The 25,494-nt window shown below is 36.2% G+C and overlaps 1 protein-coding gene across 1 annotated transcript in view; it reads left to right on the top strand.

The window, feature by feature from the left end:
- The first annotated feature begins 3,557 nt into the window (after nt 1–3,557).
- Nucleotides 3,558–25,494, top strand: part of ARHGAP32 (Rho GTPase activating protein 32) — a 226,583-nt gene continuing 204,646 nt past the window's right edge. Inside the window, exon 1 of the mRNA XM_025356879.1 lies at nt 3,558–3,673. Within this exon, the coding sequence (XP_025212664.1) occupies nt 3,558–3,673 (116 nt within the window). The remainder of the gene's footprint in view (nt 3,674–25,494) is intronic.

The following is a 25,494-nucleotide window of genomic DNA, read 5'->3' as shown; positions in this document are numbered from 1 at the left end:
TTCGAAACTACTGCTGGTGACTCCTTTGGTTTAGGTCGAAGACTTCAGCTCTATAAAAGCTTGTTGAGAAAGTGAAGGCTGATCAGGGTTTAAACAAATCAGGAAGAAAAGGAGTTAAAACCACCTTGTGGTCTTCAGCAGTATCTCGTCGTCTCTCACATTCTAGTAGCCAGAGTGATGGACTCTGCTATGTTCCATCCCTGCCCCCGCTGCTAACCATCACCTGTTGATTCCGCTGAATTTTCATTTACTACTGGAGAAGGGAACAGAAAACAGAAACACATGTTGATTTTGAATTTAAAAACTTTTTTTTTCTTTTTTTTTGAGATGGAGGTTCTCTTTTGTCATACAGGCTGGAGCGCAATGGTGTGATCTCGGCTCATGGCAACTTCCAGCCGAGGCGGGCAGATCACTTGAGGTCAGGAGTTTGTGACCACCGTGGCCAACGTGGTGAAACCTCTCCTCTCCTAAAAATAAAAAATTAGGCAGGTGTGGTGGCGGATGCCTGTAATCCCAGCTACTCGGGAGGCTGAGGCAGGAAAAACATTTTTAAAAAACTTCTGATGACAGAGTCAAAGCAGAATAAGCCTTGGAAGATGTATACATCAAACTGTCCTTTAGTGTCCTGTGTAAAAATGCCACTCACCGTTCACTTTTTCACTTTTGAAAACCTCGAAGTGAGGGAAATCAACCATGATAATGAAAGAACAAAAGAATGATTAAAAGGAAAGATGAATAGGATTCATGAAAACACTTTGAGGCTGGGCACAGTAGCTCATACCTGTAATCCCAGCACTTTGGGAGGCGGAGGCAGGCAGATCATTTGAGGTCAGCAGTTCGAGAACAACCTGGCCAATGTGGTGAAACCCGTCTCTACTAAAAATACAACAACAACAACAAAAATTAGCGGCTGTGGTGGCACATGCTTGTAATCCCAGCTACTTGGGAGGCTGAGGCGGGAGGATTGCCTGAACTGGGAGGTGGAGGTTGCAGTGAGCCGAGATTGTGGCACTGCATTCCAGCCTGGGTGCAGAACAAGACCCTGTTTCAACAAACCAACCAACAAACAAAAAAAACCAAAACACTCGCCCCCCCCCCCCAAAAAAAAAACACACTTTGAAGGAGCTGGAATTGTTTAGAAGAAAAATAACTAGATTCTTAATGAAATAGTATTTTAAAATCCAATTCTTTACTGAAGGTCATAAAAGATTCTATTTAAAATTAGTTAATATTTTGGTAAGGATTATATGTGCATGACATAGTGAAAAACTATTTTTTTAATTATTATTTTTGAGACAAATTTCACTCTCGTGGCCCAGGCTGGAGTGTAATGGTGTGATCTTGGCTCACTGCGACCTCCACCTCGCAGGTTCAAGCGTGTCTGTCTTTTATTCCTCTTCTCCAGCTATCTGTTTTCCTCCTTGGAGACAACTACTGTTACTGGTACTGGTTCTCTTCTTCCATAGATAGTCTGCATTTGTTTCTCCTAATTCCTCATTTAAAACACAGACGGTAGCATAGCATACTGCACATACTGTCCTATACTTTTGCCCCTTTCTTCTTTGCCTTAACAGTATTCCTTAGGCTTTGTTCCATATCATGACCGGTAGGGCTGCCTTGTTTTTTCATATACTCACTGTGTAGCATTCCATTCTCTGGGTATTCTGTAATTTGTCTAGTTTTCTGTTCCTCAGGAAGTTAGGTGGTCTTCGCTATTCTATTTTGCTACTATAATGTCTACCAGAATGAATGTTCCTGTTTGCCTCTTACTTCTGCTTGTCAAAGTAAAATAATTTCCTGAAAGAGAAATTGTTGGGCAAAAAAGATGTGCATTTTGAATTTTGGTAGGTTTTGCTAAATTGCCCTGAACACAGGTGGTACCAGTTTAAACTCCCACCAGCAGGCATGTTTCTTTTCCCGTGTCCTCTTTCAGTTCGTTAAAACTTCTTCAAAGCTTTGCCTCTGTGATAGATTTTTAAAAAATCATCTTATTGTCTATTGTTTTACATTTCCAAGTGAAGTTAAGTACTTTTAACATCTTCTAAGTTTCTTTTATATTTATCTCTGAATATTTATGTCCTTTGCCTATTTATCTTTTGTGTTCTTGGGTCTTAGAAATTTGTAAGGACTTTTTATATTTGAAATAAATAAACCCTTTGTGATATGTTTCAAATATTTTTTTCTCAACTTGTTTGCATTTTGACTTTGCTCATAATGTTGTTGCTGTTCTTGGTTTAAAAAATTTTATTTGAAAAGTTTTTAAAATTTATATATATATTTTTTGAGACAGAGTCTTGCTGTATTGCCCAGGCTGGAGTGCAGTGGCATGATTATGGCTCACAACAGCTTTGAACTCCCAGGCCCAGGCGATCCTCTCACCTCAGCCTCCTGAGTAGCTGGGACTACAGGGTACACCACCACACTTGGCTGCTTTTTTAACCCCCATAGAGATGAGGTCTCGCTACGTTGCCCAGGCTGGTCTTGAACTCCTGAGCTCAAGCGATGCATCCACCTCAGCCTCCCAAAGTGTTGGGATTACAGGCGTGAGCCACTGTGCTTGAGTTTTTATTTTCAAACATGAAAATTCAAGAAGACATCAGTGGATGTCTTTTTAATTTTTAAGTTAATCAGATACAATGGAAGGTAAGGGCTTTGCAGTTTGTTGCTGCTCAGTAAAAGACAAATAGCCATGAATATCCAACAGGTCAATAGTTTCTGTCAACATGGCTCTTTTCTAAGTAACAGTTGTGTTGTTGACAGTCATGGATGCTATATTTCACTCATTTCCCAGCAAGTCATTTTATTGCCACCGTGACTGTTTGCAGTTTAAATGTGTAAAAACTTTGCATGCTTTTTTTTTTTATGTTATTGTCAGCATCTTTGAACTTGTGACACTTAAACTTTTTCTTTCGAGGATTGTGGACAAGCCCAGCTTTTATGTCTCACTCTGGAGACTTGAGCAGAGATGCATATGGCAGTCCTTTCTGAGAGGAAGGAAAGATGGGTATAATATTGGAAAGCACGAACCTAGGCAGGTCCCTAGAGCATACTTATCTTCTCTGCTTATTGTGAGCCTCCTTAACTGTGAGATCTGTAACTGTGCTTCTCATGTGCTTGGCCCGTGGATGGTGTTATTCTTTCTAGTTTTCTGTTTACCTTTCTGGAGTCTGAGATCAAAAAAGGGACACAAATAAAGCTTGCAATTTGGGAATACCTATTTTTAACTTACTAAGTGGAAACTTTGAGAAAAGTCATTATTACAGAATAATTAGTAAAAAATCACCTTCATTTGGATTCTGCTTTTGGTTATGTAGGTCACGCAGCTTAAGGCAGTGGGAGGGTCTAGGTGTCACCCAGTATGGCAGTCAGACGCAGTGACTGTGCTGCCTGTGATTTCCTGTCTGTAGCCTGACTGTAATTAAACCAGCACCAGTACCTGTCACTGGGGTACCAGCCACACGTCTGAGTATACATAAGTAGAGCTGAACAGCCTGAATATTGGTGCTTTTTATTCCATGCCTGGAGGTCTAGTTGTGTTTTTCTTTTTTAAATACAAGATGGAGACTGAAAGTGAGAGTAGCACTTCAGGGGATGACAGTGTCTTCTGGTTGGAGTCTGAAGTTATAATCCAGGTGACTGACTGTGAAGAGGAAGAAAGGGAAGAGAAGTTCAGGTAATTATGGAATTCACAGTTCCTTTGTCCTCTTCACTCCCTACCCCCACCCGCACCCCTTTTTCTTCTCTGCATTTCAGTCTCTTTTCCAATAAGACTTTCTGTTTTCTGGTTGAAGGTTTGGAGCTGAAGGGGGCAGGTTTTGAGTTGTATATAGCACTCCTCATTCCACAACTTGCCCTGAACTTGTAAAATGCATTTTACATGGCTTGTTAGAACACCAGGAGGAGAAGGTGTTAGACAGGTTTTGTAGTAGCCTTTCAGGAATTTCAAGTAGAGACTCATAATGAACTACTACCCCTTCCTGTATCTGATTTGTATCAAATAGATTTGATCTGAATTTGTATCTAATAGATTTTTCTTCCTCTTTTTCTTGGAATGTGGTGTATGCGTATGTGTGTCTGCGTGCCTGCCTGCTTTGTTGGCCTTATGCATGGGTATGAAAAATTTTGATTAAGTGCAGATTGGTTATTTTGTGACTTTGGTCCTTACCCTTGCCTCTGATCTTATATCTCACACCCCTCTTCCCCCAAATCTCTTTTGGATTTTGAATCTCTGGTAGTATTAATAACTTCATAATTGAAGTTTTTAGAGGATGCCTCCTGATGAAGCAACCCTCAGTTTAGTGTCAGTGGTGAAGAAAGATGTCTTAACCAGTTTGTGAAAACAGAACCAATGTTTCATTCATTCTGTTGTACTGTTGCAAATTTTAAGGGACTTTATTCTGTCTTTTCTTTTTCATTCAGAGTTAGCAATTTAATACTTTTAGAGCATCACAAAATCTCTTGATGAAGTTTGAAGTTTGCACCGCATATTATCACTGCCACTCACATGTGCAATTAAACATCTTTTATAAGTTTACCTATGAGAACTTGGATAGGTGAATATACTATTTTCATCAGATACTGTCTTTGTGTTTAATGCTGAAAAAGAGTTTCTCCTTTTCTCTAGTCAAAGGATTTCTTTATCCACAAATTTTATTTTTTAAAGTCTAGGTTAAATGATGGAAGGGATTGAATATTGGGAACTCTTGATAACCCTCACTAAATTTTTTACTCAGGGGTTCAAATAAATGAGAAGTATATTTTAAATTTTAAAAGAATAATTTTCAGAGTATAAAAATGAATTATTTTATTAGCATATGATTATTTTTTGTCTGAACTTTCTCATTTTCCCATAATTTTATTTAGCCTTTCAAATTTGAGTAAGTCCCTTCCCTTCCAAGGTATGCTAATTGTTAGTCACATCTTCTGCTTTTTAATATGGTTTGTGTCTTGCTAACAATGAGTAGGAATAAAGTATTTGTTTTGTTTGTAATAAAACTTTTTGACCTGGTGTTCAAATTGTGGAAGTTATTTGGGTATTTGTCAAAGGAAGAAACCACTTGGAACTTATTTTGTTGTCGTTTTTATAACAAATTTGGTACTGTAATCCTAGATTTACTTGTTAGTCAGTGGGCGTCTCTCTCGGATTTTCTTTTGACATTTAAAAGCAAATTTGTGTAAGACTGAGCTCTTCTTTTCCTTGGGAGTATGTGACAGCATTTTCATTCTGAGAAACTGAGCTAGTGATGTGTTGTTTAAGGAAACTGTGATACCATAGGGCATTTGTCTTCTGTTTATAATTGTATTTCCTATCTGAATAGCACCATGGCTCTCCTCAATCAGTTACATCTTTGCAATTTGATCTTATTTTATTTACAAATGTAACAAAGAGGTGTGGGCAAGGCCCAGTTTCATGTAGTGTTTCTCACACATTCAGCAGTGAGGCATGAGGAAATGTGGCAGCAGGGTGGTTTCACAACCTGGTGGTGGCTTCCTGCGAGATGCCTTGCAGGAAAATGGATGTGTGGGTGTGGAAGGGGAAGGATCGGATAGAACTTGCAGCTGTAACCTTGGGAGGACCAAATAGTAGACTCAGTGTGGTATGACAGTTGTTTTTGTAAAATTAATGTAATAATTTAAAAAATGTCTTGATGTGTTTTTGTAAAAATCTCTGCTAATATATGTGACACCAAACTGTTGTATTGGTTACATTTCCATTCACATACACACACACAACTAATGAGATGAGGGCAAAAGGTTGTGCACTTTTCTTTTTCCCTGACTAGCTTCTAAACTACATTTTAAATACACTCCTAAAAGCCTGCTCTTGTGTAAGTTGAGGCACCATGGCTAAGAGAGTAAAGTCACACCGCACCTAGAATGTAGGCCTCTGGTGCTTCCAGGTGCCATCTGCTTTAGGAGGAAGTACTCGCAGAGACAAGTTAATGTTTGTCCAGTAGCTTTTGAAATAGCATTTATTTTTGGGCTCAGTTGGATGAAAGGATCTTTTTTATTACATTCTTGCACTATGGGAAGTTGCCAGTCTCCTTCATGGAGGTAGTTTAAACTTGTCTGCCATTGACTCGCAGATCTCTCATTTTCTGATATCTTACTTGTAGTGTGAAGCTAGTAATCGGTATTATTACCTACCTTGTCATTGTGGCAAAATAATTATTAGACTAGAATATTTAGTCCTTACAATAAAATAGTTCCTAGAGATCATTAGAAAAATCCATCCCTGGATAAGGAGGAATATAAGTCAGAAAACAAAAAACATACATGTTTTAATTCTATCAAGAAAGAAAAACATTATTTAGAAATTGTTATATGTAATGTACTAGGCCATATATATACCTAGTATATCGTATCTACAGTATATCAGTTAACTGCTTATCACTCCTGTAAAGCAGGTATCATTGTTCCTATTTTCTCTATGAGGAATTTATGGCTCAGGGAGTCACATAGCCACATTTGTCATGGTAGAGCAAAGTTTTGCGTGTGGTGGAGCAGAAATTTGAACCCAGGTGTAACTGACTTTGAAAGCTAAAGACTAATGAAAGAGTTTCAGGACTATCTGCTGCTAAATGCTGTTTTCTGCTAACTGATAACTTACAAGAGGCTACAGCTGATATCTCAGTTTTGAAATTCGTTTTTTTTTTTTTTTTGAGGAGGTTGTGAGCACCAATGATATATACATTATGTGACCATCCTAAAAATGAAGTGATGAACCCAATAAAGTGACTTTTAAAAAATGTGACCTCAGCTGGGTGCGGTGGCTCACGCCTGTAATCCCAGCACTTTGGGAGGCCGAGAAGGGTGGATCACGAAGTCAGGAGATCAAGACCATCCTGGCCAACACAGTGAAACCCCATCTCTACTAAAAATATATAAAAAAAAATTAGCTGGGCGTAGTGGCGGCGCCTGTAGTCCCAGCTACTCTGGAGGCTGGAGCAGGAGAATGGCATGAACCCGGGAGGCGGAGTTTGCAGTGAGCCGAGATTGTGGCACTGCACTCCAGCCTGGGCGACTGAGCGAGACTTTGTCTCCAAAAAAAAAAAAAAAAAAAGTGACCTCTAGTACACCTAGGAATCATGAAAGGTTCTAGTTGTTTGGCATTTGAAGGTAGAAATGTTTATCGTATGGTTTTGTTTAGACTTCCCTAATATCACATTATGGGCTGATAGCCTGGCAAATATGACATATAATTTGAAGCAGCTAAAGAGATGATATAGTGTATAATTGAACCATATTTTTGATCAGGATCTGTAGATGCCCAGATTGCTGATCTTCACGTATATCTCCATTATTAAGGCAATTCATTTTAAGTGACAAGAAACCTCTGACTCTAGTTAAACTGGATTATTTGGTGAACATATTTTAATTTGGGGGGACAATGCCTTCATTCATTTATAGCATTATAGAACTAATGATACTTCATGCACTTGATTGGTTGGTTGGTTGCATTATTCATCCCCTACCTCAGGGGTTCCCAACCCCTGGACCATGGACCAGTTATCTTATTTGGAAGGATGCCACAAATTAGAAGCTACTCAGGCAGTCTGAGTAGGTAATAAGGGTCTTTACTATGGTATTATACATCTTCTAGGCTCACAATAGCCTTGAACTCCCAGGCCCAGGCGATCAGATCAGATCTAGATGATTTCTTTTAATGGCTCATTTCCCCTGGAAGCCCATCAAACAATTTCAAGATTTTCTGTTTTTATTACTATGCCTGTTCTTTTATCTTGTGCACAAATTCTTGATATCAGTTTTCCCAGCCAGTTTTAATGATCCCAGAAGTATAGAGAGGGAATATTAACAATTAATTGAGGTTGGTCTTGGTGGCTCATAGCTGTAATCCTAGCACTTTGGGAGGCCGAGGCAGGCAGATCACCTGAGGTCAGGAGTTTGAGACCAGCCTGGCCAACATGGCGAAACCCTGTCTTTTACTAAAAATACAAAAATTATCCAGGTGTGGTGGTGGGTGTCTGTAATCCCAGCTATTTGGGAGGCTGAGGCAGGAGAATCGCTTGAACCTGGGAGGTAGAGGTTGCAGTGAGCCGAAATCATGCCACTGCATTCCAGCCTGGGTGACAGAATGAGACTCCATCTCAAAAACAAACAAACGAACACACACAAAAAAACAAAACAGAAAAACCCAGTTAACTGTATGTCCATACCAGTATCACACCCAGACCCATTTTATACTGTGTGGCTTTTCAAAGGCATCTCATCTTTAATAACCTGTTACTTATGATGTCAAAAAAGATGTATATTTTGCCCAAAAAGATATAACTTATATTGCTTTGTAACCTTGAAGAAACATCTAGGATTTAATTTAGCTCGTAAAATGTTATTTTAAAAAATTATTTTTAATTTTGGGGGGTTCCTAGTGGGTGTATATTTTTATGGGGTACATGAGATGTTTTGATACAGGCACACAGTGTGTAATGATCATATCATGGAAGATGGGGTAACCATCCCTGCAAGCATTTACTCTTTGTTTTATAAATAATCAAAGTTATTTTTCAGTGTACAATTTTAGTTATTTTTCAATGTACAATTAAATTATTATTGACTATAGTCACCGTATTGTGCTATCAAATACTAGGCCTTATTCATTTACTCTAACTACTTTTTGGACCCATTAACTATCCCCACCAACCCCCCACTATCCCCCCACCACCCTTCCCAGCCTCTGGTAACCATCCTTCTTCTCTCTGCATCCGTGAGTTCAATTGTTTTGATTTTTAGATCACACATATAAATGAGAACATGTGATGTTTGTCTTCCTGTGCCTGGCTTATTTCACTTAACATAATGACCTCTAGCTCCAACCATGTTGTTGCAAAGGACTAAATCTCATTATTTTTATGACTGAATAATACTCCATTGGGTATAAGTACCACGTTTTCTTTATCCATTCATCCGTTGATGGACGCTTAGGTTGCTTTCAGATCTTGGCTATTGTGAACAGTGCTGCAAGAAAATTGGGAGTGCAGATCCTCTTCAGTAGATTGATTTCCTTTCTTTTGGGTATATGTCCAGCAGTGGGATGGCTAGATCATATGGTAGCTCTAGTTTTAGTTTTTTTGAGGAACCTCCAAACTTTTCTTCATAGTAGTTGCCTAATTTACATTCCTATCAACAATGTGTGAGGATTCCCATTTCTTCACATTTTGCCAGCATTTCTTATTGCCTTTCTTTTGGATATAAGCCATTTTAACTGGGGTGAGATGATATCTCATTGTAGTTTTGATTTGCATTTCTCTGATGTTCAGTGATGTTGAGCACTTTTTCCTGTGCTTGTTTGCCATTTGTTGCTGTCTTTTGAGAAATGCCTGTTCAAATCTTTTGCCCATTTTTAAATTGGATTATTACATTTTTTTCTACAGAGTTATTTGGATTCCTTATATATTCTGGTTATTAATCCTTTCTACCATGGGTAGTTTGCAAATATTTTCTCCCTTGCTGTGGGTTGTCTCTTCACTTTGTTGATTGTTTTCTTTGCTGTGTAGAAGTTTCTAAAATACTCTTTTAACACTAAGTATAACATTCACCCAACATACTCTCATCAGTGAATTTAATAGTGATCAGCAGAGTCTGATGTGAACCTCCCTTAATCGCAGAAAATTTCAGGCAGTAATGGAGGCTAGCCATTAGGCTGTCTTCATAATCTGTGAAATGAATCTGTCTTAACCATGGGGCATGCCAGTACAAGGCTTTCTTGGTATTTTAGTAATTAAGCCCTTTGGGATGGAGTCCAAGGTGGGCCTTTCTTGTATCTATCAGTATGAGTATTTGATGTTCACGAAAGGCCCTAGAGTACAGAAACTATATAAACCTGTATAAAAGTTCCTGGTTATTAGGTTGTTTAATTAAAGTTAAAAAGTTTAAACCCAAACTTAATTTTTCTAACTCTTGCATTTCACTTCGGCACTAAACTCCCTTAAATAGTCAGTGGGACTTTCAAAAATAAATGGGAATCCCTGAAACATTTAAAGCTCTATTTATAAATTAGTCAATTTTCTTTTTTTTAAAATTAAACATGTCAAGTGACTAGGTTAGCAAGGTAATAATCAGAGCAAGCAAAACCTTCCCAGATACTTAATTTTGGAAGTTTCACTATACTTTTCTTTACATTCATGATTAATTTTCCTTTCCATGTTCTCATAATCATACATGTATTTTCTGTATTTGAAAATAAAATAATTTCTTTCACCCAGGTTTTCTCTCTCTCTTTCTCTCGTTCTCTCTCTCTCTCTCTGGTTTTCTCTCTCTTTCTGTGTATATGTGTTTGTGTTTTAAATCGTGGTTCTTTTTTCTCCTCTACTTCTCTTCCTCATAAAGTAAGATCTTTAGGAAACTTCAGCTTCCTCCTCTCAGTCTCATACTTCTAGATGAGACTTTTGAAACTCTTTTTCATCCATTCTGCCTCAGTTTAATGTTTTTTGTTTTTTCATTCAGATTTAATTATTTGTGTCATTGTTTAGTGTTTATGTTGCTTCTTCTCTGTATCACATTCTATCTTAATGTATCTGTTTTGAATCATTTGTATTTGCTTGATATCTTCAGTATTTTTGCTCAGTTAAGTTCTCTGGGTGATGTTCTCTGATTTCTTATATAAGTTTAAATACCAATCTGTTTTTTTCTCTTTCTTTGTAGGTAACATGTTCTTTTTGCCTGAATACTTGTTAAGAGTTTCTTTTTTATTGTTAGTTGTGTATATTTTGTTATCAGTTCTTTAGTTTGGAACTTAGTGAGTTGTTTGGAACTTAGTGACTTTCAGTCTACAGAGTCAAACCTTTGTGTTAGGGAAGAAATTTTGTTGTTTCCTATTATTATTGCCTTTGCCTCTATTAAGTCCCCTTAATCTTTTACGATATATTTTTTTTTACATTTTACTTTGTGAATTGAAGTTTTTTTTGTACTTGTTCTCTTAGCTCACTAATTTCATCTTTTTTTAATTGTTCAAATTCAATTTGAGTAGAGAAATTATTTTTAAGGGTTCTTCACATATAGATGTAGAAACACAAGGTATTTGTATAATATTAGGTTATTTTCTTTCTTCTTGAGCTTTGGAGCTTTATTCATTCAGTGTACATGTTCTGTTTTATTCTGACTGTTCAGAACCTATCTTTTAACTGCTAAGCAAAATATCTGCGCTTCTTCGCCCTTTCCCCTACTGTGTTTTCTTCGGTAGCCCTATGATGCATATGGCTCTGCCTTGCTTCTTTTAGGGGCGCACACCCATATTAGGAGCCCTCGTCCTTCTGGTCAGTTGTTAAATTTCTTTACAGGTTAATTTTCCAGTTTTTGTTAGTATCCTGGGGGCAAGCATCTCTCTTGTTGTGGAGAGGAGAGGGGTGGGGTATAGCCCTTGAACTTCTGTTTTTCTCTTTAGGTTAGTATGATCCCACTTACTTTTAAGTTTTTCAGTCTTTTTGCCTTTCAGAAGTATATCAAAGTCTGATCTCTGGCCTTCTGGTGCCATCCATACCATTCTGTTAAGGATTTATTTTTTCCTATTTAACTTAATGATTTTTGAGATACTTGGAGAGATTTGCTTCCTTACATATATGCAGTCTAGGACTGGAAGTCCACTGGGAAGTTTTTTTCATAGATTTTGAGGGGAAACTTCTCTGCAGGGAACATTCACTGAGGTAGAATCATGGTGCCTTTCATGCAATTTGGTGGGTCTTAGGAGTGTGAATGGCTGCTTCAGTGTCCTCTTCAGGATGGCGAGTGGGGTCTTCCAGGAAAAAATAGTTTTCCACATCTGGAATGACCAAGATATGGTCAAGCATTCCACTTTTCCTATCTGCAAAACAGGGCTTAAAATAGTGTATCAAACAATAACTAGTGAGAAGATAGAATGGAAGAAAAAGTGCCACTTTCAAGAGCAACAAGGAAGATAAGATACCAGAAAAAAACTTAACAACAAACTCTGAAACCTACATGATAAAAATGTAAAACATCATTGAAGAACATAAAAGAAGTTTGGAACAGTTGAATAATATGCCTTGTTCATAACTGGAAATATACAGCACCATAAAGGTGTTAGTTTAAGTTAATTTATAAATTTAATGCGATGATAAGAATCCTTTTTAAAAAACTAAATTGGTCTTGGCTAAATAATTTAACCAAGAAACTGTGTAGGAAAAAGAAAAAGAACAAGGGTAGTGGATATAGAGGACTTTTGCAACCAGATGTTGTAGTGTGAAGTCTTAGTCTCAGTAATTAAAACTCGTTGGTTGTGGGACATGAAGAGAAGGTATTATGGGGTAGAATGGAAATCCTAGAAATATACCCACATTCGTACGAACATTTAGGTATGGTAAAGATGACTTCTCAAAAGCCGATGGAGATAATATGTACTATTCAGTAAATAGTTTTGGAGAAACTGCATATTCACCTGTGGAAATAAAATAGGAATCCTACCTCATACCAAGGATGAATTAAAAATGATCAAAGATTTAAATGTACTACATGAAAACATAAAAATTTTTAAAGGAAGGCTGGGTGCAGTGACTCATGCCTGTAATCCCAACATTTTGGGAGGCTAAAGTGGCAGGATCCCTTGAGGCCAGGAGTTTGAAAACAGCCTGGTCAACATAGCAAGACCCTGTCACTACAAAAGAAAAATTAAAAACTTAGTCTGGCATGGTGGTACATGCCTGTAGTCCCAGGTATTCAGGAGACTGAAATGGGAGGGTCTCTTGAGCCCAGGAGTTTGAGGCTATAGTAAGCTATGATTACACCACTGCACTCCAGCTCTGGTGACAGAGTGAGACCCTGTCTCAAAACAAAACAAATCAAAAAAGTTAATAGAAAGCATAGAGAATTAAAACAATTTTTTTCTATAATAGGAAGGCATTTTTAATTATGATTTAAAGCAGTTAAAAAAAAAAAAGCCATGAAGGAAAGGGTTGAGAAATGAGGCTACATAAAATATAAAACATCTACATTACAAAAAATAAAATAAGCAAGGACAAATGACAACCTGGGAAAAATACTTGGAACTCATATTACAGATGAAGGATTAATCTTAATATACAAAGAACTAAAAATGGTTAAGAAAAAGTCCAACGACCCAATAGAAAAATGGGCTAATATATAAAAAGAATTTTTTTTACTGTTCAAAATTTGTTTTTCAGATAACTTGTACATATATAGAATGACATAGAAATGTATAAACTTATTGTAGCATTGTTTGTAATAGCAATAGATTGGAAATAATTTATTCAAGTATCCATCAGTAGGGGATTAGTTAAATAAATTATGGAATAACTACACAGGGGAACATTATATAGTTGTAAAAACATCAAAGAAGTTCTGTGAATTGATATGGAAAGTCTCCAGGAAAAGTTAGAGGAAAACAAGGTATACAACAATGTGTAAACCGACTAAGGAGCAGCATATTTACACGTTGTTTTTATACTCTGTGTGGATGTATTTTTTTCATTCATATGAATAATTTATGTATATACAGCTATAGTAATAAAGTTTGGAAGAATATATAGGAAATTGATTACCTTGGCAGGTAGAGAATTTAATGGGTTGGAATTGGGCAGATTGGAGACAGGGATGGAAATAATTTTTCTTTATATACCTTTTTGATTTGTGTATGATTCAGTTGTAATACCTATGAAGAATTATAGTATATAAGACATTTTGAGTGGGAAGTGACCAAAACTGAATTCCAACTGGCTTCAGCAAACCTCTGTTCCATCGTCACCACCAATATAACTGTCCCCATCAGTGTTAGAGAGTTAGTTTCTTTACTTTCTAGGAATTCTGGGAATATTAGATTTATGTAAGTGATTATTAGTCCATAGAGGCTAACCAGAACAGAGTTCCTGTATTTTAAGAGGCTTTGCAATCTAATTTATTAATATCCTCTGAAAGTAGGAAAATTTATTGCACCCTATGATAGCAGATAATTGCTTTTATCAGTTCCAGGCACACACAACGCTGGTAGTCTCAGATTTATATCATCAGCCATGGGTAAAATGAATAGAGAACACCAAACTGAGCACTTAGGACATGTCTCAAAGAGCTGTTCCCTCCAGTGGAATTGAGGCATATTTCTACACAGACAGACAAAAATTGACTACCAAACCAAATTCTCCATTGCTGACAGAGAGTAGATATCAAAATGGTCTGACCATAAGACGGACTTCAGCCATTGTTGCCACCAGTGGATAGTAGCTATTGCAGAACCGGGACCAAATTTGGCAACGAACAAGAAATAAAAACAGATTGGAAGAATAAAAAGAGAAAGACATGCTGCTTGGAATTTATTCCAGGGACCAAGAAAAGAGATGCCTGGGAGTGAACAGTCCCTGAGGGGCAGTTCCTGGGCAATACGCTGTATTTGTCTTGAGAAAGAAATGTGCTTGGACTTCTCTGTGGAACTTCAGCATTGTCAAGAGTAATTTTTCATAAGTTATGAGCAAGAATCTCATGCAAATAAAATGAATACATGACAGATATTTACATAATTTCCTAATGAAGGAAACAGCAAGATGATGAGGCTGGTTCCCATAATCTTTCAATTTGGGAGAAGTAGTTTTCTCTCCTATTTTTCATTTTCATTGAGTGCATTCAGGTTTAAATCTGAAGATGTTTTACAGAAAACTCTGGTAAAAAATACAGCAGTAGGTTACTTAGGTTTTATGGTTGGCAGTCCTTAACTACAGCTTTTTTTGTTAGATATGAAACTACATTCAAACACCTTAAGGATAAAATTTGTCCATAATTTTAAAAGCATAGAACAAGAGAGTCAAATAAATGGATACTAAATTTCTTATGGAGTTGATTCATCATTACATGGCCCATAATGTATATAAATATAATTTTTACACCTCTTAAACTGTGTAACATTTACCAATAAGCTTTTACACTTTGAGGCATAACACATGTAGTAAAGTCTACAAATCATAAATGTACAGCTTGATAAATTCATACATAATATATACCCACATAATCACGACCCAATCAAGGTATAGATTATTTCTACCATGCCGCAAAACCCTTGTCCCTTCTAGTCAGTACTTCTCCCAAAGATAACTGTTATTCTGACTTCTGTCACAGTAGATTAATTTAGCTTGAACTTAAGGCCAATAGAATTATATACCATGTACTCTAATGTCTGATTTCTGTTGCACATTTATGAAATTCATCTACTTTTTGCAAATTCCTTTTTATTTATGAGTAGTCTATTGTACAAAAAATATTAAAAGTATATCTTGTGTTGTTAATATATTTTTTGCCTTAATAAATAATTGTACATAGTGATATATGTAAATACACTTGTTTTTTTACATATTGACCATGTAAACCAGTGATCTTGCTAACTTATGAATTTTAAATTGCTTATAGAGTCTTTTAGATTGTTTATTTACATGTCATGTCTTCAAATAAAGAAAAATGTTTTCCTTTCCAATTTTTACATTTTTTCTTGCTTTTTTCCCCAAGTGAATAAGACCTCAAGTACAGTGTTGAATAGAAGACCACATTCTTGTCTTGTTCATGATCTCAGTGGGAAATCATTCAGTATTTCAGTGTTAAGTGTGATACTTAGCTGTATTTGTGTTTTTCATTAATTTTCATTAAAATATTTTAAAGAATTTATGAATAGGTATTAAATTTTACCTATTGAAATTATATGTGATGGATTACATTTATTGATTTGCGTATGTTGAACCAGGCTTGCATCCCAGGGATGAAGCCAACTTGATCGTGGTAGATAAGTTTTTTGATGTGCTGCTGGATTTGATTTTCCAGTATTTTATTGAGGATTTTTGCATTGATGTTCCTGAGAGGTATTGGCCTCAAGTTTTCTTTTTTTATTGTGTTTCTTTCTGGTTTTGGTATCAGGATGATGCTGGCTTCATAAAATGAGTTAGGGAGGAGTCCTTTTTAATTGTTTGGAGTGGTTTCAGAAGGAATGGTACCAGCTCCTCTTTGTACCTCTGGTAGAATTTGGCTGTGAATCCATCTGGTCCTGAGCTTTTTTTTGTGGTTGGTAGGCTATTAATTACTGCCTCAATTTCAGAGCTTGTTATTGATCTATTCAGGGATTCAACTTCTTCCTGATTTAGTCTTGGTAGGGTGTATACATCCAGGAATTTATCCATTTCTTCTAGATTTTCTAGTTTATTTGTGTAGAGGTGTTTATAGTATTCTTTGATGGTAGTTTGTATTTCTGTGGGTTCAGTGGTGTCCCTAAACATTTTTTATTGTGTCTATTTGATTCTTCTCTCTCTTCTTTATTAGTCTAGCTAGTTTTTGTTGTTGTTGTTGTTTGTTTGTTTATTTTCAAAAAAACAGCCCCTGGATTCCTTGATTTTTTTTGGAGGGGTTTTCATGTCTCTATCTCCTTCATTTTTTCTCTGATCTTAGTTATTTCTTGTGTTTTGCTAGCTTTTGGATTAGTTTGCTGTTGCCTCTCTAGCTCTTTTAATTGTGATGTTTGGGTGTCCATTTAAGATCTTTCTAGCTTTCTGATGTGCGCATTTAGTGCTATACATTTCCCTCTTAACACTGCTTTAGCTGTGTTCCAGATATTCTGGTATGTTGTCTCTATTTGTTCTCATTTGTTTCAAAGAACTTCCTGATTTCTGGCTCAATTTCCTTATTTACCCAGGGGTCATTCAGGAGCAGGTTGTTCAATTTCCATGAAATTGTGTGGTTTTGAGTGAGTTTCTTAATCTTGAGTTCTACTGTGATTGCATTGTGGTCTGAGAGATTGTTTGTTGTGATGTCAGTTCTTTTGCATTTGCTGAGGACTGTTTACTTCAAATTATTAATTGTAGTCATTTTTAGAATAAGTGCCATGTGGCACTGAGAAGAATGTATATTCTGTTGTTTTGGGGTAGAGAGTTCTGTAGACTTCGGAACCAAAAACAAAACCACATAATTATCTCAACAGATGCAGAAAAGGCCTTTGATAAAATTCAACATCCCTTCGTGTTAAAAACTCTCAATAAACTAGATACTGATGGGACATATTTCAAAACAATAAGAGCCAGTATCATATTGAACCCACAGCCAGTATCATATTGAATGTACAAAAGATGGAAGCATTCTCTTTGAAAACCAGTACAAGACAATGGTGCCCTCTCTAACCACTCCTATTCAACATAGTATTGGAAGTTCTGGCCAGGGAAGTCAGGCAAGAGAAAGAAATAAAGATTATTCAGATAGGAAGAGAGGAAGTCAAGTTGTCTCTGTTTGCAGATGACGTGATTTTATATTTAGAAAACCCAGTCATCTTAGCCCAAAAACTCCTTGAACTGATAAGGAGCTTCAGCAGTCTCAGGATACAAAATGAATGTGTAAAAATCCCAAGCATTCCTTTATATCAACAATAGCCGAGCAGAGAGCCAAATCATGAATGAACTCCCATTCACAGTTGCTACAAAGAGAATAAAATACCTAGGAATACAGCTATCAAGGGATGTTAAGGGCCTCTTCAAGGAGAACTGCAAACCACTGCTCAAGGAAGTAAGAGATGACACAAATAAATAGAAAAACATTCTATCCTCATGGTTGGGAGGAATCAATATTGTGAAAATGACCATATTGCCTGAAGTAATTTATAGATTCAATGCTATTCGCATCAAACTACCATTGACATTCTTTACAGAATTAGAAAAAACTATTTTAAATTTCATATGAAATCAAAGAAGACTCCATATAGCCAAGACACTCCTAAGCAAAAAGAACAAAGCTGGAGGCATCTCGCTACTTGACTTCAAACTATACTACAAGGTTACAGTAACCAAAACAGCAGGCTACCAAAACAGACATATAGACCAATGGAGCAGAGCAGAGACCTCAGCAATAACACCACACATCTACAACCCTCTGATCTTCGACAAACCTGACAAAAAGAAACAATGGGGAAAAGATCTCCTATTCAGTAAATGGTGTGGGGAAAACTGGCTAGCCCTATACAGAAAACTGAACCTAGACCCCTTCCTTTCACCTTATATAAAAATTAACTGAAGATGGATTAAAGACTTAAAGGTAAAACCCCAAACCATAGAAGAAAACCTAAGCAGTACCATTCAGGACATAGGCATGGACAAAGACTTCATAACAAAAACGCCAAAAACAATTGCAATAAAAGCCAAAATTGACAAATGGAATCTAATTAAACTAAATACCTTCTCCACAGCAAAAGAAACTATCATCAGAGTGAACAGGCAACCTATAGAATAGGAGAAAATTTTTGCAATCTACCCCTCTGACAAAGGTCTAATATCCAGAATTTACAAGGAACTTCAAACATATTTACGAGAAAAAGACAACCCCATCAAAAAGTTGGCAAAGGATACGAACAGACACATCTCAAAGGAAGACATTTACGTGGCCAACAAACATATAAAAAAAGCTCAACATAACTGATCATCAGAGAAATGCAAATCAAAACCACAGTGAGACACCATCTCACACCAGTCAGAATGGTGATTATTAAAAAGTCAGGAAACAATAGATGCTGGCGAGGCTGTGGAGAAATAGAAACACTTTTACACTGTTGGTAGGAATGTAAATTAGTTCAATCCTTGTGGAAGACACTATGGCAATTCCTCAAGGATCTAGAACCAGAAATAACATTTGACCTAGCAATTCCATTACCCAAAGGAATAGAAATCATTCTAATATAAAGGCACTTGCACACATATGTTTATTGCAGCACTATTTACAACAGCAGAGACATGGAACCAACCCAAATGGCCATCAATGATAGACTGGATAAAGAAAATGTGGTACAAATGTACCATGGAATACTATAAAGCCATAAAAAGGAATGAGATCATGTCCTTTTCAGGGACATGGACAAAGCTAGAAGCTGTTATCCTCAGCAAGCTAACATAGGAACAGAAAACCAAACACTGCATGTTCTCAGTCATAATTGGGAGTTGAACATTGAGGACAGATGGACACAGAGGGGAACAACACAGATCGGGGCCAGTTGGGGGGTGGAGGGTGAGGGGAGGGAACGGTGAGGACGAGTCAGCAGATGGAGCAAACCACCATGGCACATGTATACCTATGTAACAAACCTGCACGTTCTGCATATGTATCCTGTTTTTTTTTTTTAAGAAGAAATTAGAAATTATATATATATATTTCCCTTTAATAGTGTGGTCAATTACAGGGCTTGATTTTAGAACGTTAAATCAATTTGCATTTTGAACTAAAACTCATTTGGTCACTATCCTTTTTATATATTACTGGGTTTGATTTTATATTTTGTTTAGGAGTTTTATAACTATGTTCATTGTATCAACCTATAATTTTCTAGTAATGTCTAGCTTTTGCTGTAAAATCTGGCTTGGCCTTATAGGATAGATTGGGAAGTGTTCCTTTTATTTTTATACTTTGGAAGAATGTTTATACAATTGTTATTTTTTGCTTGTATGTTTAAAAGAATTCAGTGAATTCATTTGGGCTTGGAGTTTCTTTACAGATTAATTTTGTTTAATAGCTGTAGGACTGTACAAATTTTTTTGTTTATTGTTTCAGTTTTGGTGAATTGTGTTCTTCAGAGGATTTGTTCATTTCAATTAAATTCTCAACTACATTGCAGTAAAAATGTTCATAGTTAGCCTCAGAATCTTTCTTTCTTTCTTTTTTTGAGACAGAGCCGCACTCTGTGGCCCAGGCCAGAGTACAGTGGCGCGATCTCGACTCACTGCAAAGCTCCGCCTCCCGGGTTCATGCCATTCTCCTGCCTCAGTCTCCTGAGTAGCTGGCACCTGCCACCATGCCCGGCTAATTTTTTGTATTTTTAGTAGAGATGGGGTTTCACCGTGTTAGCCAGGATGGTCTCCATCTCCTGACCTCGTGATCTGTCCGCTTCAGCCTCCCAAAGTGCTGGGATTACAGCCGTGAGCCACCACGCCCGGCCTGGCCTTAGAATCTTTTTAATGTTCACAGGCTTTCTGTTTATGGCTCCCTTTTTATTATCTCTATTGTAGATTCTCCATTTTTTTTATTGATCAGACTTCTAGGGATTGTTCATTTTATTAATCTTTTAAAGAATCAACCTTTGGATTTGTTTTCTTTTATACACTTACTCTCTATTTTATTGATTTGTTATTTAAACATTTTAAGATACTTTCCTTGAATTAATTTACTATTGTTTTTCTAGCTTCTTGTGATAGAAGCTTAGAAGTATTAATTTTTCAAGTTGTCTCATTTCCAATATGCATTTAGAGCTATGAATTTTGCTAAACACCCCTTTAGTTGTATCCCACACATTTTCATCTATTGTATTTTCGTTATCATTCACATAAAAAGACTTCCTAATTTCCATTGTGATTTTTGTATTTGATTTATGAGTTATTCAGTATTGTGTTTCTTAATTTCCAAACACTTAGAGGAATTTCTAGTTATCTTTCAGTCATTGATTTTTAGTGCAGTACTGTGGTGGTCACAAAATGTGATTCATTATTTAATTTTTTTGGATTTGTTGAGACTTGGTCTTCTAGCATTTAGTCTATTTGTAAATGTTTCATACATGCTTGAAAAGAATGTGAAAGAAAAAAAGAGTTTTGTAGTTGTTGGGTTTAGTGTCCTGTGTTAGGTTCACATTGGAAAATTGAATTGTTCAAGTCATATACTTATGGTTTTGTCTGCTTATTCTATCAGCCATTGAGAGAGAGTTGCTAAAGTCTGCAACTGTGATTGTGAATTTATCTATTTTTTAGTTCTTTCAACTTTATGTATTTTGAAGCTGTGTTATTTTTTGCATACAAATTTTGTTTACAGTTTATTGCATATAAATTATGTTAACCAGTTCATTTGATGCTTTTATGAAACGTCCCCCTTTATCTCTAGTAATACCTTGTGCCTAAGGTCTACTTTGCCTGATGTAATATAACTACACTAGCCTTGTTTGGCTAGTGTTTACATGGTATCAGTTTTTGTAATTCTTCCATTTTCTACCTTTTGGTGTTGTTGTATTTAAAGTATGTCTCTTAGGATATAGTTGTTGCTTTTTATTTTGAGACAAGCTCCTGCTCTGTCACCCAGGCTGGAGTACAGTGGTGTGAACACGGCTCACTGCAGCGTTGACCTCCTGGGCTCAGGTGATCCTCTTACCTCAGCCTGTGGATTTGCTGGGACCACAGGTGTACACCATTTCACCTGGCTAATTTGTTTTTTTACTATAAGTTCTAGGGTGCATGTGCACAATGTGCAGGTTTGTTACCTATGTATACATGTGCCATGTTGGTGTGCTGCACCCATTAACTTGTCATTCACATTAGGTATATCTCCTAAGGCTATCCCTCCCCACTCCCCCCACCCCACGACAGGCCCTGGTGTGTGATGTTCCCCTTCGTGTGTCCGAGTGTTCTCATTGTTCAGTTCTCACCTATCAGTGAGAACATGCGGTGTCTGGTTTTTTGTCCTTGCAATAGTTTGCTGAGAATGATGGTTTCCAGCTTCATCCATGTCCCTACAAATGACATGAACTCATCCTTTTTTATGGCTGCATAGTATTCCATGGTGTATATGTGCCACATTTTCTTAATCCAGTCTATCGTTGATGGAAATTTGGGTTGGTTCCAAGTCTTTGCTATTGTCAATAGTGCCACAATAAACATACATGTGCATGTGTCTTTACAGCAGCATGATTTAAAGTCCTTTGGGTATATACCTAGTAATGGGATGGCTAGGTCAAACGGTATTTCTGGTTCTAGATCCTTGGGGAATCGCCACACTGTCTTCCACAATGGTTGTACTAGTTTACAGTCCCACCAACAGTGTAAAAGTGTTCCTATTTCTCCACATCCTCTCCAGCACCTGTTGTTTCCTGACTTTTTAATGATCGCCATTCTAACTGGTGTGAGTGGTATCTTATTGTGGTTTTGATTTGCATTTCTCTGATGGTCACCTGGCTAATTTTTGTATTTTCTTTTTTTTTTTACAGATGGGGTCCCACTGTCTTGCCCAGTCTGGTCTTGAACTCCTGGGCACAAGTAATTTGCCCATCTTGGCCTCCTGAAGTGCTAGGATTATAGGCATGAGCCACTGCACCAAGCAGTTGTTGGTTTTTAAATCCATTCTTATAGTCTTTGTATTTTAATAGGGATCTTCAAGTCCATTTACTTTTTTTAATTAATAGAATTCACATGCCATGTGATTCACTTTTAAAGTGTACAATTTAGTGGTTTTTAATATATTCACAAAGTTATACGAAAACCACCATTATCTAATTCTAGAACATTTGAGAAAGAAATCCCTTACCTGTTAGTAGAATTCTCCATGTCTCCATCTCCCCAGCCTCTGGAAACAACTAATACACTTTTTATCTCTATGGGCTTGACTATTCTGAAAATTTCATATATAGAGAATTATATGATTTGTGGTCTTTTGCAACTGACATTTTATTTAGGATAATGTTTTCAATGTTTATCCCTGTGGTAGCATGAATCAGCACTTCATTCTTTTTTAATGACTGAAACATATTTTATTTTGTGTACCTAGTGCATTTTGTTTATTTATCTTTCAGTTGCTGGGCATTTGGATTGTCCCTGCTTTTTGGCTATTATGAATAATATTGCTATGAATATTATATACAAGTTCTTGGTAGACGTATTTTTATTTCTCTTGATTAAATACCAAGAGTAGAATTGCTTGGTCATTTGGTAATTCTCTGTTTAACATTTTGAGAAACTGCCAGTCTTTTCCACAGTGGCTGTGCCATTTTACATTCCTTCCAATAATGAATGAGAGGTCTGATTTCTCCATATCTTTTCCAGCTAGTCTGCTTGCTTTCCAAATTATTAATGTGCTTGGATTTAAGTTTACCATTTTAATATTTGTTTTTATTTGCCTTGTTTTATTATTTCTTATCTTATTCTTTATTTCCTGCCTTCTCTTAGGTTAATATGTATGTTTTATTATTTTTTATTTTTCAAAATTCTTTTCCTTTTCCTCTGTCAGCTTTTTAGTTATACATTTATTTCTCATTCTTTTAGTGCTCACTATAGAGACTGCAACATATATCTTTGACTTATTTAGTCTTCCATAAAATAGAACTTTTTTCACTTCTTAACCAATAGAGAAATCCTAAACTGTTTGACTGAATGTACATTTCTTATCCTTTATGTTTTTAATGTTTATATATTGTAAACTTCATAAGACATTATTTTATGTTTATATAGTATTTATATAGTATTTACTTATATTTCCCCGTTTTTGCCCTTTGTTCTTTTCATGTGTTTCTGCAGTTTTTGAATCAGTTTTCTTCAATTAGGAATTTTCTTTACTATTTCTTTTATTGCAGGTCTCTTGGTGGTAACTTTTTTCAGCTTTCATTTGTAAATAATTTGTTTTACCCGCTTTCAAGATGGTTACTTTGGTGAGGTAGAAGATTCTAGGTTGGAAATATTTTTCTTTTAGCACACTGAAGGTTCATTGCATTGTTTTCTTTTCCATTGAAATGTCTTCTCACATTGGTATTGCTTCTTGGAAGTCAACTTTAAAAAATTCTCTGGCTGCTTTTAAGAATTTCTCTTTGTGTTTGTTTTTTAGCAGTTTGACTGTAATTTACCTATGGTTTTAATTTTTTAAAATTCTGCTTGAGATTTATAGAATTTCTTTGAATCCTTAGTTTGATGATTTCATCAGTTTTGAAAACTTTTTAGCATTCATTTTCAAATATTGCTTTTGTCATATTCTCTTTTTTAAAAAAATTATCTCCCTTATCTCTGTCATCAATTTAGACATATTTGAGATCTTTTTTTTAAACCAAGTCTCTTATCCTTTATATTATTATATGTGTTTTCTCTTCCTTTTTTCTCTGTGTTCTTCGATGTGGATATTTTCTACTAAACTACGTTCCAGTTCACTAACCCTCTCTTTAGCTATGTTTATTGTTCCACTAAATTTGTCTAGTTAGTTCTTAATTTCAGATACTGTATTTTTCAGTTTTAGAATAAACATTTCATTGTATGGATTCCAATTCTCTGTTGAAATTCATCATTTCTCTCCTATTTTTTGCTTTCATTCAATTGAACATATAATCATAAATATTTTTAACAACTTGATAAAAACTTATCTAAATTCTTATGTATCCCTCTTCTCCCCATACTGTGTTCCAGAAAAGTAACTGCTTGTCATCCATCTAATCTCAGAGAGGCTTGTGTTTCCATAGTGTGTAAACTAGTTGGTTGCCCTGAGACCTGAGTTTTCTCTTGTGTCCTAGAGAAATTAGGATTTCCAGATAATCTATTTTTTTTAATTTATTAATACTAGGCTAGGAGTGATGCTGTTTACAGCTTTCTGCATCATAGCCAGAAAATCACAAATGCCATTTGAAAGTCTCTTTCTGATAATGCTAAGATCTGAATGAAATGTGAGTCTTTCTGGTTTGACTTTTTTTCCTCAATTTTCACTAGTTCTTGTTTTTTTTTGAGCGTGCCTCATAATGTTTATTGGATACTAGATAATGTGGATGAAAGATCTGCAGAGTCTGGAGAATGTTTTTTCCTCCAAAGACAGTTAATTTTCCTTCCCGTGCTTCTGATTCTGTTAAGGCTTGGTTTGGGGCTTTGTTAGAATTTTTCTATTGCTATTTTGTCCATACTCTTAAGGCGTGGCTTTTTTAGAGTCACATGTAAGAGCTCAGGGATTTTTCAGTGCTCCTCCATCTTGGCAGTGCTTGCTTGCCAGTCCATCTCCTCAACATTAATGGGCTGCTAAAATGTCTGCTTGCCTCTTTACTTGGTTTGGTTTGTTTTGGGTTTCTTGGCATCCTGTCCTACATATTTGTAAGCTTAGGAATCAGTTAATAATTTGAGGTGAATTTTACTGTAGATTCCTGGGCTCTTTCTTTTTAGGTCTTTTTTGGGGGTATTTTGCCCCCGGAATTCCTCCCTGTTTTGGTAATCCCAGCCTCCAACCTCTGCCTTCTCATCCCACTAAGATTACAGTTATTATCTTGGTCTCTATTTCCCATGATTGATTTGAAAAATTATCTTATACCAAAAGAAGGATTAAATGTGGAATTTGCTTGATTGGGCTTTCCTTCTCTCAAAGTTTGTAGCCCTGGAAGTCCCATCTGTATTGGTTGCTTTCTGTTGCCTTCAGATAAGCTGTTTTATATGTTTTGCCCAGCATTCATAGTTGTTTTCATTGAAAATGCTTATTTATTGCACTCTGCTCCATTGATTGGAACCAGAAATACCATGTCTCTTGTTTTTTCTGAAATGATACCAATGCTTAGCACAGTTCTGTAAATATTGATTCAGAGTAACTAATTGTTGTTGCAAATCTTTTCAAGGTTCAAATTGTGTTGAACTGATAAAAATCAGTTTTTATATAATAACCATGGACCATAAAGGTTAACTAGCTATAAACCTTATTTTATCTTCTGGAATAAAAGCAGGTGTTTGGTACATTAGGAGAGACCTCTGAAAGCCAGAGTAGAAATAAAGGATCACTGCTATTCACTTAAGCTCTTTTAGCTAA

Source organism: Theropithecus gelada, chromosome 14, assembly GCF_003255815.1.
Source record: "Theropithecus gelada isolate Dixy chromosome 14, Tgel_1.0, whole genome shotgun sequence".
NCBI classification, from domain to species: Eukaryota; Metazoa; Chordata; class Mammalia; order Primates; family Cercopithecidae; genus Theropithecus; species Theropithecus gelada.
This window is presented reverse-complemented; position numbering and strand designations above follow the sequence as displayed.